The following is an 18,109-nucleotide window of genomic DNA, read 5'->3' as shown; positions in this document are numbered from 1 at the left end:
GCAATCTGCTAGCGGTACACCTAAATCCGATTGTAGCAGGCAAACTTCCCTACCCCAGTTGCTAAACCGTCAAAAGAAATTTGGTCCCAGCCATCCACATGCTCAGCGGCTGAATGCTAGTTTGGCTAAATTGCTAGCACTCCAACTGCTGCCTTTTCAGCTGGTAGACTCTGCCCCCTTTCGAGAATTTGTGGAATGTGCGGTACCTCAGTGGCAGGTTCCCAAATGCCATTTTTTTCTCGGAAGGCCATTCCGGCTCTCTACCAGCATGTCTTGGCCTCGCTGGACAGGGCGGTCAGCAGTAAGGTGCATTTTACCGCTGACTCATGGTCCAGCAGGCATGGACAGGGACGTTACCTTTCTTTCACGGCGCACTGGGTAACCCTGCTGGCAGCTAGGAAGGATGCAGGACAGGGTGCAGTAATGTTGGAGCTTGTTCCGCCACCCGACTCCAAAATGCTGGCAGTTGTGATTCTGCCACACCTCTCTCCTCCACCCCCTCCTCTTCTTCTTCCTCTATGGCCTCTTCATGTGCGGATTTGTCCTTGGAACCAGCGGTGCTCCGTAGGCGTTCTAGGGGCTGCGCAAGCACTCAGGCAAAAAGATGCCATGCGGTGCTTGAGTTGGTCTGCTTAAGGGACAGGAGCCACACTGAGACAGAGATTCTGGCAGCTCTGCAGGGCAAGGTTCAGAGATGGTTGACACCAGTTTCAGCCAGGAATGGTGGTTTGCAACAATAGCACCAACTTCCTCTCCGCCCTCTGACAGGGGCACTTGACCCATGTTCCCTGTTTTGCTCACATCCTTAATTTGGTGGTGCAGCGGTTCTTGTGCAGGTACCCGGGCTTACAGCATCTCCTGAGGCAGGCCAGGAAAGTCTGTGGGCATTTCCGCCGGTCATATAATGCCAGTGCTCGGCTGGCTGACCTTCAAAAGGAATGCAACCTGCCCAAGAACCGCCTCATCTGTGACATGCCCAACAGGTGGAACTCAACGGTGGCAATGCTGCAGTGGCTGCTCATGCAGCAGAAGGCCATCAATGAGAACCTGTGCGAGTATGGCACCAGTACAGGGTCAGGGGAGCTTGGCTTTTTTTCGTCATGCCAGTGGCTAATGATCAAGGATGCATGCACTGTCCTGTCACCATTTGAGGAGGCCACGAGGATGGTGAGCAGTGACAGTGCATGCATCAGTGACACTGTCCCTCTTGTCTTCCTGTTGGAGCACACACTGCGTGGAATAATGGACAGGGCACTTGAGGCAGAACAGAGGGAGGAACTTCCTTACTTCTCAAGGCCCCCTTTATCCAGACAGTATTCCTACAGGCCCACCTATCCTACAGGAAGAGGAGGAGGATTGTGTCAGCATGAAGGTGGAGCCTGGCACTCAGCATGAGCAGCAGTCTTCAAGGGATCGTTTTCAGTCCCCAGAAACCCATGGACTTGTACGTGGCTGGGAGGAGGTGGCTGCGGATCATGTTGTCCTTAGTGACCCAGAGGACTCCAGACCGATACCTCAGCAAACCTACGCTGCATGGCCTCCCTGATCATGCAAAGCCTGCGAAAGAACCCTCGGATTCATGGTATCAAGGAGTGGGATCAGTATTGGCTGGCAACCCTTCTTGATCCACGTTACAAGGGTAAGTTTGCGGAACTTATCCAGCCTTCACAGAGGGAGCAGAGGATGAAACATCTTCGGGAGGCCTTGCAGAAAGGTTTGTGCAATGCGTTTCCAGAGCCTGGGAGGTTGCAATTTCCTAGTCTCCTGGACAATGTGTTGCTGAGGCTTCAGTCAGTCACAGAAGGAGTGGTGGAGAAGGTGGCCGTCTGACCGATTTGTTCAGACATTTTTTTAGTCCGCGGCCCCAAGGTCTGATCGGTTCCAGCAACCATCCTCAGTGTCTGATTTACATGGTGCAGGAATACCTTGGGGCAAGATCAGACTTGGAGACCTTTCCAACGAAAATCCACTGGGTTACTGAGTCTTGAGGATGGATCACTGGCCAGAGCTTGCACAGTATGCAATTGAGCTACTGTCCTGTCCTGCATCCAGCGTTCTATCTGAATGCACATTCGGTGCTGCTGGAGGCTTTTTAAGCGATCACAGAGTATGCCTGTCCACAGACTCGGTTGATCGGCTCACCTTCATAAAAATGAATCAGCTTTGGATCACCAGCTACCAAGCACCTGATGCTGATGTAATCGATTAATTTTTTTATGAATGTGAGATCCCTTGAAGACTGCCTATGCTGAGTGACTATCCTGTTATGCTGAGTGACTCTCCTATTCCTCCTCAATGTTCATGTTGATAGCTTCTAAGAACATTTTTGGTTCTGGGCACCAGCACCAGTGCCTAAAGCCCAGTTTTTCTGCCCGTTTAACAGGGGTGTGTAATTACAATTTTTGCTGTAATATTTTGCAGCAGGGCTCATTCCTGCACTCAACTAGAGTATCTGTGAGGGGTTATAGTGTTATGGCACCAGCACCAGTGCCTAAGGCCCAATTTTTCTGCCCGTTTAACAGGAGCGTGTAATTACAATTTTTGCTGTAATATTTTGCAGCAGGGCCCATTCCTGCGCACAACAAGAGTATCTGTGAGGCTTTACAGTGTTGTGTCACCACCACCAACACCACCGCTGTCTAAGGCCCAATTTTTCTGCCCCTGTTTAAAAGGGGGATGTTGTAAGGATATTTTAGCTTGCTGTCCTTTATTTTAGCTATAAGAATATGTATCCATCCTAGAATAATATGTATATGTGACATCTATCAAAAGTTAGTTTCAAATCCTTGTAAATAACATGATTTCCCCGAAATGAAGCATGAAGGTTTTTGCTTGTTTATAGTTTCTGTATGAAGAAATAATGTATTATTTTTAGGTGTTTTTTAATCATCTGATGTATACGAAATGTCTGTATATTAATGAAAGGGTTGAACTTTTTTTGTGATGTCGTTTTGATTATATAAGTGATTGTCTACGGAAGTAAAAAGCAGAACATTCCAGACATTTGACTGTTGTGTCATTATTTTCTCACTGGAATGGTCTCCGGGCCTGATTTGGGTTTGAAAGAACACTCTAGGCAGATATGCTAAAGAAGAGGTTCACTTGCTCCTAGAAGAAGATCGTTAGCCCCCTAACAGAGTTTTGGTGGCAGCGTGTGGGACGATCATTGTTCATGAGATGATCATCATCCAAGATCATCATCCAAGTTTCTAAAGTCCGGTGAGTCTGATTTAATTATTATTATTTCTTTCACCGTGACTTTAGTTTAAAAGACCGTTTTCTTATATGGGGTTAACAGAAGGTGTAGTGTTAAAAACATTTATGTAAATGTATGAATCTCGCAGAAGTCCGTTCGGGGAACGGAAGAAAGGGCTCTGAGTAGTCCAAAGGAACTCTGAGATAGTTCTAAAAAGAAAGGACTCTGAGTTAGTCCAAAGGACTCTGAGTTAGTCCAAGGGGTTCTGAGAAACCCAAAGTAATATAATACAGTACTGTAAGAAGTTTTATAAAGATATCTGATAGAGTGTCCCGGAAAAACCCAAACCTCTTTGCTTACCTTATCTATCGCTAATCGCTTAGATTTTTTATATATATAAAGTAAGATAAGATAATCTGTACGTGTATTGTGTGGATTTTGTCGGACGCTGCGAGGTGAGGTGGCGTTCACCACTGTATTGTTATGGGTCAATCATCAGGGAAGAAGATTCCCCTTCCAGATGTAGGAGAGACATGTAAATGTTATGTAGCCAGAATATGTGGAACTGATTATGTGTATATTAACCCTTGGGTAGATAATCTGGCGGGATGGACTGAAGGCATGAGGAGTAGTGACCCGTTTCCCCGACAGGGTCAGAATGACATTTTTCATATGGACATGGTCAAGGGACTTTGTTTAGGGGATAGGGAAGCTTTCCCATATTATACGGGAGACCCCCAATGGGATAAGGAATATATGAGGAAAGGTGGGGAAAATTGGTTATTGTATGCCCCCTACTGGTATGAGAGAGCGGATAAGAAAATAAGAAAGAGAAGTCCAAATCCAAGGGACAAGGAAGCTCCGGGGTTACATGCTTGTGAGAAGAGACTTAAATTAGGTTTCCCGTCCTTAGTTCCATGTGTATCAGCTCTCCCAGTAGCTCCCTCAGTTGATCCCCCAGTTGTTCCGTCACCTCCGCCTTATATACTGCAGCCAAATAAGGGAGCACCAAAATAGATATACCCCTCGTTCTCAAAAGAGGACATTGAGTTTTTGGCTGCAATTGCAGCAGTTCGTCCATTTGAGAATAGAGTATCACCTGCAGAGGCATCTGTTTCCTCTGTATCCGTTCCACAGCAAGGTGCAGTGGTGGGTCAGGCACTGCCTGTGGTCTTACCAGAGTCACAGGTTGCTGTCCTATCAGATCAGCCACTGCCTGTAGTTTCACAAATGCAACAGCCGATGGGTGCTGCCTCCTCCACAATGGACGAGGAGTTATCTGAAAAGACATCTGCGGGGGAACATAAAATAAAGATGCCCCGTGGACCTTTTAGGGAGGATCCGGCTCAGACCAGGAGTACAACTCAGAAATTAAAACAAGCTGCAGAGGGTGAGATCGCACAACACGCAGTTTCAAAACAAACAGCTGACAGAAAGAAAGAGGAAGTAGCTACGCAGCTAGCAATGCAAAGCTTTCCTTTTCTGACTGTCGGTGAAGTAATGGTGATAAAATGTATCGATATTGAAGATATCAATCGTATTGTCAAACATTGCCCCAAACCTTCCACATCAGCTTTGGGGGCAATAGCTTATTTAAAGAAAGCTTGTAAGGGTAGAAATTATACACAGGAAGATATAAGGATTATTATAGATAGTTTGGTGGGAACTACCTCCCCATGGGATTGGACTAAAGTGCCCACCATAGATGTCCTAGAGGCACCCACTACCAAAGCAGAGGCTTATTCACTAAACACTGTTGAAGGAAGGAACCTTATGTGGGAAGAGCTAGAGAAGGAAATGAAGAGAGTTTTCATAAACAAGTCGTCACTCCCTACTGCAGTAGCTTGCAAACAGAAATCATCAGAGTCAGTTTTGGAATTTTGGAAAAGATTTCAGGAGGTCTGGACTCAAGATGCCGGACTCAATACTCAGGATGGAATGCACAGTCTTTTAATACAGACTTATCTTAGCAACCTGGCCCCTAAATATGCCCTTGTTGTGAGACAGCAGATTTCAGATTGGGCGACAAGCAGTATGACTGACTTTCAAAAAAAATTGACTGAAAAAGACGCAGCGGGGTGTTTTGATATTCCCAAGCAGACACCAGCACCGATACATTACCAGGATAATTTCCCAGGAAATCAAAGGGGAAACTTTTATAAGAAAAGGGGACAGGATAGAGGGGGTTATAGAGGTGGATATAGGGGAAGAGGACAGCCACAAAGAGGGGACTTCCAGCAGAGACAACCTAAACCAGGGTGTTTTAATTGTGGGGACCCCGGACATTGGAAAGCTCAATGCCCCTGGTATGACCGAGAGTGTACAAATTCAGGGCCACCGGCTGCACCTACTCCCCCTCAGGCACCACCCCCAGTACAGCAGCAGCATGGTGTTAAGTACCCCATTTCTTGGAAACAACAGCAGTCACAATGAAGCTGCCCGGAAGGTAGTATCCTGGCATTTCCACTTGTCTCTCATTCTTATCATGAACAGCCTATAATTTCATTGCTTGTAGACGGGCATGAGGTACCATTTGTGCCTGATTCAGGAGCGACATGCAGTACCATTAGCAAGGATTTTTATAGGGGAGAGATTGTGGATGCTGAGCCTTCAATGGGAATAAATGGGATACTCACCAAAACTTTTAAAACACCCCCGCTTTCACTAAGCACCCGTAGTGGTGCTGATTGTAATCTGCAACATTGTTTTAGAATTATTCCTGGTTGTCCCGTGAGTCTCTTAGGTAGGGACTTGCTGGGAAAATTGGGCATTACAATGAAAATTACTGCAAAAGGAGGATTATATGTAAAATCTGACAGGGTTCACCTTTTTACATCGCTCTCACACCCAGAAGAGGAAGATGTCAAATTGAGTGAGGAGGGAGTATGGGCAGTGAATCCTCTTGATGTAGGGTTCATTTCCTGTACGCCCTATAAAGCCACTTTGAAACCAGGAGCTTTACCTGTGTATCATAAACAGTACCCCATATCCAGAGAAAAAGAAGAGGGTATAGAGCCCATTGTGGAAGATTTCTTGAAGAAAGGTATTTTGAGAGAAATCATTTCTCCTTATAACACTCCTATCAATCCTGTTAAAAAGCCGGATGGCAGTTACAGGTTTGTACAGGACCTTAGAGCCATAAACAACTTAGTGGTACCAATTGCCCCAATAGTGCCTGATGTGCCATCATTGCTCACCTCCATACCATCCGATGCTGAGTATTTTTCTGTAATTGACCTCTCAAATGTGTTTTTTTCAATTCCTGTGGACAAGGAAACACAGCCACTCTTTGCCTTCCGATTTAAAAATCGGACGCTGACCTGGTGCAGATTGCCCCAGGGCTATATAGACTCACCTGTTGTCTATTCTATTGTCCTCCAAACCACTCTTAGAGCTTGGACACCTGAACATGGTTCAGTCTTGCTGCAGTATGCGGATGATCTGCTACTCTGCAGCTTGACAATGGAGGCTGCCCTGGAGGATGGGAGAAATCTTTTGAAATGTCTTTTTGAAAGTGGTCATAAAGTGTCAAAGAAAAAGTTGCAATGGTGTCAGAAAACAGTTGAATATCTAGGGTTTATTCTCACAAAAGGAGAAAGAAGAGTCAGTCATAAAAGAGTTACGGCTCTGATGGGTCTGCCCCGCCCACTCAACAGGAAGGACATGCTCACCTTCCTAGGTATGATTGGTTACTGCCGCCAATGGATACCTGACTGCTCTTACTATGACAATCTCCTGAGACAGTCCACAGGTTCAGATATGCCAGACTGTGTTAAATGGACAGATGAAATGTGTAATGCTTTTGTGTATTTGAAAAATGCTATGGTAACAGCTCCAGGACTCGGCCTTCCTAAATATAATGTGATGTTTTATTTGTATGCCAGGGAAAATTGTACAACGATGGCAGGTGTCCTCGCTCAGGAGCATGGAAGCAAGCTTCGCCCTGTTGCTTTTTTTTCAAAGGTGGTACCAGTACCAGTTCAGGGCATGCCCGTATGTTTCAGAGCTTTAGCGTCTTGTGCTATGTTGGTTGACATGGCTGCAACTTTCACTTTGGGCCATGATACTACTTTGTATACTACTCATAATGTGTCCACATTACTGAGAAATATACATACGCAACATATGTCCGCCCAAAGGTTGAGCGGCTATGAGGTGATACTGTTGTCAAATCCAAAACTGCATATCAAATATGCTTCCCCTAATGCAGGCCCAGCTCCAATTTTAAATGCACTGCTAGGATTAAAAGGAGAGCAGGATGAAGTGGTGCCACAACATGACTGCACCAACCTCATCCACCAAGACACATCTCCTAGACCTGACTTGTCCCCTACTGCTTTGCCGAATGTGCAAAATGTGTATGTGGATGGATCTTGTTCTAGGCCAAATGATTACACATATCATGCAGGATATGCGGTTGTGCAACTTCCAGATGTTATACTTGAGGCCAAACCTATCCCATATCAATCAGCCCAAGCTGCGGAATTGATTGCTCTCACCAGGGCATGCCAAATGTTTGAGGGTCAAGATGTGAACATTTACACTGACTCCAAATATGGGTATGGCGTGGTATATGATTTCGGCGTCATATGGAGTAGGCGTGGCTTTATTGCAGCTGATGGAAAAAGCATCTCTCATTCCTCTCTGGTAGAGTCATTGTTAAAAGCTATTCAGTTGCCCAGAACTCTTGCCATAATACATTGCAGAGCACATACAGGCCAACAAACAGAAGTAGCTCGAGGAAATGCTCTAGCTGATTCAGCAGCCAGAAAAGCAGCTATCTCTCAACCAGCTCAAATCCAAATGCCAATGTTACAGCCTGAACTATCTTGTTTTGACCATGTACTGTCTGACCTACAAGATTATGCCTCAGAGGCCGACATGAGAGATTGGGAAAAAGTAGGTGCACAAATAGATCCAAAAACAGGACTTTTGTGCAAAGAGGGGAAGGTATGTATTCCAATGGCAAGTGCGTCACTTTTTATTGCCCAGTATCATGGAATAGGTCACAGAGGCTGGAAGGCAACTTGTGAGTTACTAGGCAAGGATTTTTACATTTCAGATCTCCCTTTGTTGACAAGGGATTACGTGTCCAGGTGCATTACTTGCATTAGGAACAACCCAAATAACCCAAACAAAGTGAAACACGAACATTTGATATATCCCAGTACACCTTTCACCCACCTACAAGTTGATTTCACACACATGCCCAAGTTAGGGAAAAGACAGGAATATTTTTTGGTGGTCTTGGACATGTTTTCGAGATGGGTTGAAATTTTTGTAACTACAAAGGAAGACGCACAAACAGTAGTGAAAATTCTCACACAGGAAATTATTCCTCGATGGGGATGTCCACTTCAGATAAACTCAGACAGAGGTCCTGCATTCACCTCAAAAGTATGTCAGGACTTGGTACATGCACTCCAAATAGAATGGAAGTTTCACATTCCATATCATCCCCAAAGTTCAGGGATAGTGGAAAGGGTAAATAGGACCGTGAAAGATAAAATAAGGAAGGCCACAGGAGGAACCTTTGTCCATTGGAAGAGGGTTCTCCCAGCGGTTTTAGGCAGAGATAAGAAGTACTCCCTCCAAAACTACAGGCTACTCTCCTTTTGAAGTGTTGATGGGCCGTCCCTTTCCTACTCCCTGGACCAGAGCACCTCTTATGATAGAGCAGGGGGATTTGGATCTAGTACAGTCAGAGTATGTGAGGAAACTAATTCAAACTTTGGATACAGTTGAGAGAAATGTTGCTCGCACCTCTCCTTTTTCTTCACAGGAACCTACCCACACTTTTAAAGTAGGAGACACGGTGGTGGTCCAACAGTTGAATAGAAGCAAGAAACAGGAATATCCTTTTGGACCTCCTACTACGGTGATTGCAGTGACCAGAACGGCTATCCTGGTGGAGAATTGCCAATCCTGGATCCATGCCAGCCGAGTGAAAAAGGTTGTCCAAAGCCCCAAGAGCAGGAAGGAGATTTTAAATACAGGAGGCCCTCAAGCAGAAGTCCAAGCAGATGAAGGAGAAGTTCCTGGAAAAGCAGGTCCGGCCAGAGAAGATGACCTCGCTTATTCCACCACAGACTTCTGGCAAGGCATTCTGCCTCCTGTTCCCGATCACCCTGATGGTGTTCCCGCCCATTTGGGTCATCACTAACTGTATCTACCACCCTGAAGATTTGGGTGCGATTAAAAATATTTGTGGTAACACATATACACAGAAGAACATTACAGTGATACAAGTTAGAAATAAGAGAGACATTGAAGATAATTTTGCTGATAAAATGCTTTTGTTAAAATTTAAATATGCTTATGCTCGGAAATCAGGATTTCAAAAATGTTGGATCTGTAGTAAACTGCACCCTAGCACTGTTAGGATACCCCTAATGGCTATACCTTTAAATATTACTCCCCTGTTGAGAGAAGAGATTCTCCTTGACCTTCTGAATGTCAGCAGAATAACTAATGACACCATTTCCTTTCATATCATCAATAGAAGTCATAATCCTACCTGGTGTTTTAATTTAGGGAATTCTACTAGAAATGCTCATATCTGTAGTCAATCGGTTTTGAACATTTCTAATTGCTATGCCCCTAGTGGGAAGTTTTGTTCTTTATATCAAACACACCACGATGAGGTCAGAGTACGGGCTGATTTTGAAAAGATTCTTGCCTCTGAAGATGAAAGTAGTAAATCTGTACAGTATTTGTTTCAGGTTTTAGCAGCAGTTACAGCAGTAGATCAAGAGACTGCTGTGAATACGCCCTTCTCGTTTGGTAACCACACTTATGTTTGTTGTGGAAAGACTTGTTATCCCTGGATTCCACAAGAGGTCCAAGGCTGGTGTTATCTGGCCTCACTGGTGCCCATAATGGGGGTGATAGGTTATAGTGATGGGAGTCATTTACTTGAAGCTAGTATACACCCAAGGTATCCATTGAAACATCGTAACAAGAGAGAGTTATTCCTTGAGAAGGATATGGCCTGGGCATGGTTCCCTTCCTGGACAGGATGGGGAATAGATTTGATGAAAAGGTTAAATAATTATTCGGGAATTATTGATGAGATGATGGAAAAGAATTCTGATGACATTTCTAAACTTAATGTTGAAACTAGGGCTATTAGAAAACAACTAGAATTGCATGATTTAGCCATTGAGAGCATGAGTTCAGCCCTTACAGGATTATGTGAAATGACTGAGGATTATGAATGTTGTACTTGGGTACACAATACCAGTATAGAGGTACCAGATTATTATGATGTGATAGCTCAGCATAGAAAAGAGGTGGCCAAGCTGCAACAAGAGGCTTGCAACATAGCCCAGACCTGGAGTCCTTTTGGAAATGTTGATTTTGGATTTGGAGGGATATTCTCTTGGATAAGGGATATTGCCATAATTTTAATTATTGTCGTGTTCTTTTTCCTTTTCCTTTATCTTGTGTACAAGCTTATTATGTGCCTTATTAATAGAGCCACTCGCATTTCAGATCCCTCATCTCCCAATAAAACTTATCTCAGTATGTATCATCAGAAGCAAGCTGAGAATATCGCCATGATAAGGAAGTGAGATCATACATATATATATATATATATATACATGTGTGATCAAAGAGGGGATTGTAAGGATATTTTAGCTTGCTGTCCTTTATTTTAGCTATAAGAATATGTATCCATCCTAGAATAATATGTATATGTGACATCTATCAAAAGTTAGTTTCAAATCCTTGTAAATAACATGATTTCCCCGAAATGACGCATGAAGGTTTTTGCTTGTTTATAGTTTCTGTATGAAGAAATAATGTATTATTTTTAGGTGTTTTTTAATCATCTGATGTATACGTAATGTCTGTATATTAATGAAAGGGTTGAACTTTTTTTGTGATGTCGTTTTGATTATATAAGTGATTGTCTACGGAAGTAAAAAGCAGAACATTCCAGACATTTGACTGTTGTGTCATTATTTTCTCACTGGAATGGTCTCCGGGCCTGATTTGGGTTTGAAAGAACACTCTAGGCAGATATGCTAAAGAAGAGGTTCACTTGCTCCTAGAAGAAGATCGTTAGCCCCCTAACAGATGTGATTACAATTTTTGATCTAATATTTCACAGCAGGGCCCATTCCAGCGCCCACCAAGAGTAACTGTGAGGGCTTACAGTGTTGTGGCACCATCACCAACGGCCCAATTTTTCTGCCCCTATTCAACAGGGGCATGTAATTACAATTCTTGATATAATATTTCACAGCAGGGCCCGTTCCAGTGGCCACCAAGAGTAACTGTGAGGGCTTACAGTGTTCTCGTACTACCAACACCTAAGGCCCAAATTTCTGCACATTATAAAGGGCAGGCCGTATAGCAGACCCGGACTGGCCATGGGGCAGACCGGGCATATGCCCGGTGGGCCGCCGGGCCGCATGTCTAGGACATGCAAAGTTGGCCACGGGTTCTGACATGCAGGACCGGTGTTCTAACACCGGCCGCTGATGTTCCGCCAGTGGTGTACTAAGTGGGGGGCGGGCCGCCAGTGACAGCCGCTTTGTGAACTGTTGTTGTGCTGTGTAGTGGGGGATGGGTGCGTGCGAGCGAGCCTCGGAGCCGCACTTGAGTCACGTGACATGCACCCGTCGGCACATCAGGGGGCCGGGACCCGAAACGATCTCCTTCTCTCTGGTCTGGTGGTCGTGGCTCTGATCAGTCTTGGCTCGGCTGTCTCACACAGCCGAGCAGAGTGAAGCCGCCTCCCCCTCCTCCTTTATGTCTACACAGGGGGAGCGGACCCGACATGCTGTCCCGCGCTGATCTGAGGTACATTGTGGGTCTGAAGGGGGGTTCTGTATTGTAGGGGGGTTCTGTATTGTAGGGGGGTTCTGTATTGTGGGGGGGTTCTGTATTGTAGGGGCCGGGTTCTGTATTGTATAGAGGGGGTCTGCACTGTAGGGAGGGGGTCTGCACTGTAGGGAGGGGGTCTGTACTGTAGGGAGGGGGTCTGTACTGTATGGAGGGGGTCTGCACTGTAGGGAGGGGGTCTGCACTGTAGGGAGGGGGTCTGTATTGTAGGGAGGGGGTCTGCACTGTAGGGAGGGGGTCTGAATTGTAGGGGGGTTCTGTATTGTAGGGGGGTCTGTATTGTTGGGGGGTTCTGTATTGTAGGGGCCGGGGGTCTGTATTGTAGGGGCTGGGGGTCTGTGTTGTACGGAGGGGGTCTGCACTGTAGGGAGGGGGTCTGCATTGTAGGGAGGGGGTCTGTACTGTAGGGAGGGGGTCTGCACTGTAGGGAGGTGGTCTGCACTGTAGGGAGGGGGTCTGTATTGTTAGGAGGGGGTCTGTACTGTAGGGAGGGGGTCTGCACTGTAGGGAGGGGGTCTGCACTGTAGGGAGGGGGTCTGTACTGTAGTGAGGGGGTCTGGACTGTAGGGAGGGGGTCTGTATTGTAGTGAGGGGGTCTGCACTGTAGGGAGGGGGTCTGTACTGTAGGGAGGGGGTCTGCACTGTAGGAGGTCTGTGTAACATGCAGCGGGTCCAGAACTGTTAGGGGGGTGTCTGTGTAACAAACAGGGGTCCAGAGCTGTGGGGTGCTGTGTAATGTAAAGGGGTCCAGAGGTACAACGTGCTGTGTAATGTAAAGGGGTCCAGAGGTACAAGGTGCTGTGTAATGTAAAAGGGTCCAGAGGTGCAGGGTGCTGTGTGATGTAAAGGGGTCCAGAGGTACAAGGTGCTGGAACCTCACATCCCATCATCAACCGCTGTCGCGAAGCACCACTGCAGCGCCCCCCCCCCCCTTTTCCCGGCTGCTCAGTCTAAAATGCCCGGGCCTATTTTTTGTCCCAGTCCAGGCCTGCCGTATAGTATATAACAGCAGTCCCCTGCTTTCAAATATGCAACTTACAAATGACTCCTACTTACAAACGGAGGGAGACAACAGGAAGTGAAAGGAAATCTACCCCTAGGAAGGGAAATTCTCTCCTGTAAGAGTTAATATGGGAAAAATATGTCTCCACTGATGCTTTATCACCAATCCTTGTTTTCCTAAAAACCTAAAATTTTCAAAATCCAATTGTCATTGGGACAGAAAGTGAGGTGAAATCTTCTGAACAGGGGCACAGACAGCAAAACAAATGTTACAGGGGTGATGATAACCCTTCCCTATGTTATCCAAAAAGCTTAAAAATAGAATAAAAATAGATTTTTTTGCTGGAGCTACACTTAAAATATTTACCTGTTCCAGATTACAAACAGATTCAACTTAAGAACAAACCTACAGTCCCTGTCTTGTTTGGACCGCCTGTATACTGCTGTTCAGGGTATATAGGGCCTGGGGGCCCCACGCCTTTTCTTTTTTTAATTTGGGTGCGGGGTTCCCCTTAATATCCATACAAGACCCAAAGGGCCTGGTAATGGGCTGGGGGGTTATCCACGCCTTTTTCACCCATATTACCTGGACGCGACATTACGTTACAGCCGAAAGCAGTTTTAAGTGACTTTTATTCCTTTAGAAGTGTCATTTTGTGCAGGGACTGTTCTAAACACGGGAAACATGCGCCACTTTACAGGCATACTATAGACACCCCCAGGTACGATATTTAATGGAATATTTCACTTTTATTTTTTCACTTTAAGCATTATTAAAATCACTGCTCCCGAAAAAACGTTTTTAAGACTTTCTTTTGCATTGATACATGTCCCCTGGGGCAGGACCCGGGCCCCTAAACCCTTTTTAGCACAATAATTTGCATATTAGCATTTAAAATTTACACTTTAGATTTCTCACGTTCGAGTCCCATAGACTTTAACGGTGTTGGAATGTTCGCGCAAACTTTCAGTCCGTTCGCATGTTCTGGATGCGAACCGAACCGGGGGGTGTTCGGCTCATCCCTAATGGCTGCTTGTGGGAAGTGGTCAGCCCAGAGAAGAGGGCACCGTATCCAGCATCCTGCAAGGGGTGTGACAGTGTGTGTGGGTCTGCTGTTAACCCTGGCAACGGGAAACCTGTTTGGCCTGCAGGGGATGTCGGAAAATCCAAGAAGGATGCAATGTTGCCCCGTGTCCATGTTAGGGCATTGTAAAATAGAAAGTGCAGCGCTGGACATATAACGTGAATTTATGTAAATGATGATAAATGAAATGACATACAACAGTGAATAGTTTCCAATCATGAATAACAGATCAACAAATATATACCAATTAAGTGCTCAAAATATTTGCAAGAAAAATTAAATATTAATTAATTATTTGATCAATATCAAATATTTTTCATATATTTAGTATTCGATGCAAGACCCAGGGTCAATATTCCACCGCTAGGGCTGCCCGCCACCTGGTGAAGAAGTAATGGAGGCTTACCAGAAAGCCTGCAACCGCCCTTATTCAGGGGGGTCAAAACAGGCTTAGTAGAAAGATGTCGATCACAGAGGGTGTGCTCCGGGAGACACTGCTGAGGTAAACACCCACCTCCTTCATGGACAACTGGTCAGCAGTAACTTGAAACACTTCACAAGGTGTAATCCCAAGATCACATGATTCTTCCTAAATAGACATTCCAAGGTATTTAGGAAGAATCATGCGATCCTGGGATTACACCTTGTGAAGTGTTTCAAGTTACTGCTGACCAGTTGTCCATGAAGGAGGTGGGTGTTTACCCCAGCAGTGTCTCCCGGAGCACACCCTCTGTGATCTACATCTTTCTACTAAGCCTGTTTTGACCTACCTGAATAAGGGCGGTTGCAGGCTTTCTGGTAAGCCTCCATTACTTCTTCACCAGGTGGCGGGCAGCACTAGCGGTGGAATATTGACCCTTGGTCTTGCATCGAATACCAAATATATCAAAAACTGTTTTTGGGGGCGTGGCTTGGCAAGCGACCAAGATGGACGCATTCTAGAGGAGCTCCGGGAACGACACAGCCTGTAGCCGGACAGCCCGCGAGCACAGACCGGGAGATGGGTAAACTGACCCTTCAGACTCCCCACGCCAGATCCCGCCATAACTCCGCAGCCTCCTCCGCCGCCAGAAGCATCACAGAACTTCTCAAAGCACAGCCGGTTCCACGAGGCAGTGGGACAGGCCCCAAGATGGCACGGGCCCCGCAGGATGAGGAGGATTTCAGCGAGGACTCACAATCAGCAGCTGAGGATACAGGTAGGGGATGCAATTGCTCAAACAAACCCCTCACATATGCGGACATGTCCGGATTCCCTGCTGATAAAACGTCAACATTTTCAGCCACCATCACAGACTTGAAATCAAACCTCCTATCACTGACTGATAAGATGGCGACAGTAGAAGACGCAGGCAGGCACAGGGACAGAGCCCTGAACAGATTGGAGAGGGTCACTGACTCACATGCTTCACAGTTCATAGAAATGAACAGGCACTTAGAGGACTTAGATAACCGAGGGAGGAGGAACAATATCAGGGTGAGGGGGATACCTGAGATGGTGGACTCAGATCAGATCATTCCTGCACTACAGCGAGTCTTCAACTCCCTACTGGAAAGACAGGAGGATACAGATATAGAGTTTGTGAGAGCCCACAGAGCCCGGGTGAGGGGCCCGAACACGTCTCCCCCTAGGGATATTATCTGCTGCCTTCAAAGTTACCCACTCAAAGAAGACATCATGAGAAAGGCACGCAGAAATGACCATATTGTCTTTAATGGTGAACATATTATGCTCTTCCAGGACCTCTCCCAAATTACTCTGAAAAACCACAGAGCATTGCGCCCCCTCTTGGACAAACTCAGGGAGCACGACATACGCTACACGTGGCACTTCCCTTTTGCTTTGGTGGTAACGCTGGCTGGGAAACAACATATATTACGCTCGCCATCTGACTTACCAGATTTCTGCAAAGGCCTAGGAGTGGGCAGAGTAGAATTACCTGAATGGTACCAAGAATTCGCTCTGCCACCACTTACCAGAAGCCCCCACACCTAGCCATCCTCCACGCCAGAGAAACAGCTCCCCAAACGGATGAAACATGGCCACGGCGGCGGACAAAATTCAGGAACCCCAAATAGGAGACAAACCCCTCACGGGTCCCAAACAGCGGAGTAACATATTACGCCTACAACCCTGAGGTCTGTTGCATCGGCTCCCAGCAGCATATACATTTGGACATGGAACTTGCTATCCGCAACTTATTCCCTCCTAGATGCTATACTGATATCCTAACATCATCAGAGGACTTACACTTGACCACTACGAGCAGGAGTAATCCAGACTGAGCAAAAATCTCACCCCGGCACCATTGACATTGAATGCCATGAAAGTAGACGGCTACCTACCTGTGCCGCAAGCAACTTATTTGATGACACCGCTCCTAGGTACTGTATCTGGTCAAAATGTATGATTGTACCCTGGTACTCTCTGAGCTAAACACCGGGAATTTGGAAACTTTTGTGAAGAAGCATTACAGGTGGCAGCACCCAACGGGAACAAGATACGTCTCACACAGACTTCAGGGATCATTATCATAGTCACCCTGAGACACTTTTTTTTCTTTTCTCTTACTCCCTCCACAGGGTTGATCCTCAATGACCTTAGTTTATATTTGGCCTAGATTTTCAGGCTGTGTCGTTCTTTTTTCCTTTTTGTCTGGTTTACACCTCCTACTTCACATTTTTTGGTGTTTTTCTTTGTTTTTTATAATAGCATCGTGGTCAAGTCCTGTTCTTCACCACGAAACCATTAGATGTGACGGCTTTACCTCGGTGGTAACCTACCCACGTACCCACAAAGTGCATTTGGGCCGGAGGTTTCACGACCCAGGTGCACTAACTATACGCTTTAGAGAAAGTTAATTATTATCTAAAGTTTGTCTTCTTGCATAGCTACTCCGGTAATATAGGATTCGCTCTCTACTTCTGAATCCTATTCTTCTTGTTCTTATTTCTTTCTCTCCCCTTATCTTTTACCTGTACCTTTCCTGAGATCTCTCTCCTTGGTCTGCTGAAAAATATCTTAAACATTGAGTAACTTTGGTTTGTTTTCGCAGAGCTAGATTGAAATCCCCCCCCATCACCGAATTCCAGAGATGGCGTTTGCGTCACTTGGGAGGACGCCTATGGTGATTTCTCACAATATCAGGGGATTGAACATCCCTGAGAAATGTGTCTCACTTCTCAGGGAGCTGAAGAAAGGTAGGCCTCAATTTGTTTTTTTACAGGAAACACACTTCAGAACCAACCAAATTCCTAATCTCACTAATGCGTTCTTTACTGCAGCCTACCATGTAACTAATGATTTTGCAAAAACTAAAGGGGTGACAATACTAGTTAGTGAAGATAACCCCTTTACCCTTACTGACAGGTTGGCAGACCCAGAAGGTTGCTACATCTTCATTAAGGGAACCTACAGAAACAGGACAATGACACTGGCAAATGTGTACTTTCCCAATTCGTCTCAGGTCACCTTTTGCCAGAAGGTCATCCAGGAGCTCAAGGGCTTTACATCAGGGCTCTTGATCATGGGAGGAGACTTTAATGTCCCACTAAACCCCATAGCAGACTCCTCCACTGGGAAGTCATGCATCACGTACAGAGCACTTAAAAAAATCAAACAAATTTTAAAATCACTACAGTTGGTAGATACATGGAGATTTCTCCTTCCAGACACGCGAGATTTCACATACCACGCCATTCAACATGATCGATACTCACGCATCGACCATATATACATTTCTCAAAGAGACTTGCAGACGGTGACAGAGGCCCACATAGGCATTCAGTCGATTTCAGATCATGCGCCTATTTCTTTGGGGGTGGATGTATACTCCCCACTGTCCAGGTCAGACACATGGAGACTGAACACCTCACTGTTGACAGATCCTGACCTACTCCCCCGCATCCAGACAGCTATATCTGACTTTTTCATATCCAACAACACACCGGATATGGACCCGATGATGATCTG

At 45.7% G+C, this 18,109-nt stretch overlaps 1 protein-coding gene across 2 annotated transcripts; it reads left to right on the top strand.

The window, feature by feature from the left end:
• The first annotated feature begins 2,987 nt into the window (after positions 1 to 2,987).
• On the top strand, positions 2,988 to 11,265 carry LOC141128533 (uncharacterized). Of its 2 annotated transcripts, none has more exons than XM_073615877.1 (2): positions 2,988 to 3,219; positions 8,979 to 11,265. In XM_073615877.1, the coding sequence occupies exon 2, from the start codon at positions 9,220 to 9,222 to the stop codon at positions 10,768 to 10,770; it is 1,551 nt and encodes a 516-aa protein (XP_073471978.1). In that variant the 5' UTR covers positions 2,988 to 3,219; positions 8,979 to 9,219; the 3' UTR covers positions 10,771 to 11,265. The 2 variants fall into 2 exon arrangements, with proteins under 2 accessions (XP_073471978.1, XP_073471979.1); XM_073615878.1 differs by lacking the exon at positions 2,988 to 3,219 and adding an exon at positions 4,388 to 4,586.
• The last annotated feature ends 6,844 nt before the right edge of the window (positions 11,266 to 18,109 follow it).

Source organism: Aquarana catesbeiana, linkage group LG02 (genome assembly GCF_042186555.1).
Source record: "Aquarana catesbeiana isolate 2022-GZ linkage group LG02, ASM4218655v1, whole genome shotgun sequence".
Classification (NCBI taxonomy): Eukaryota; Metazoa; Chordata; class Amphibia; order Anura; family Ranidae; genus Aquarana; species Aquarana catesbeiana.
The sequence above is the reverse complement of the archived record's forward strand: the minus strand, read 5'-3'. Positions and strand labels throughout refer to the sequence as shown.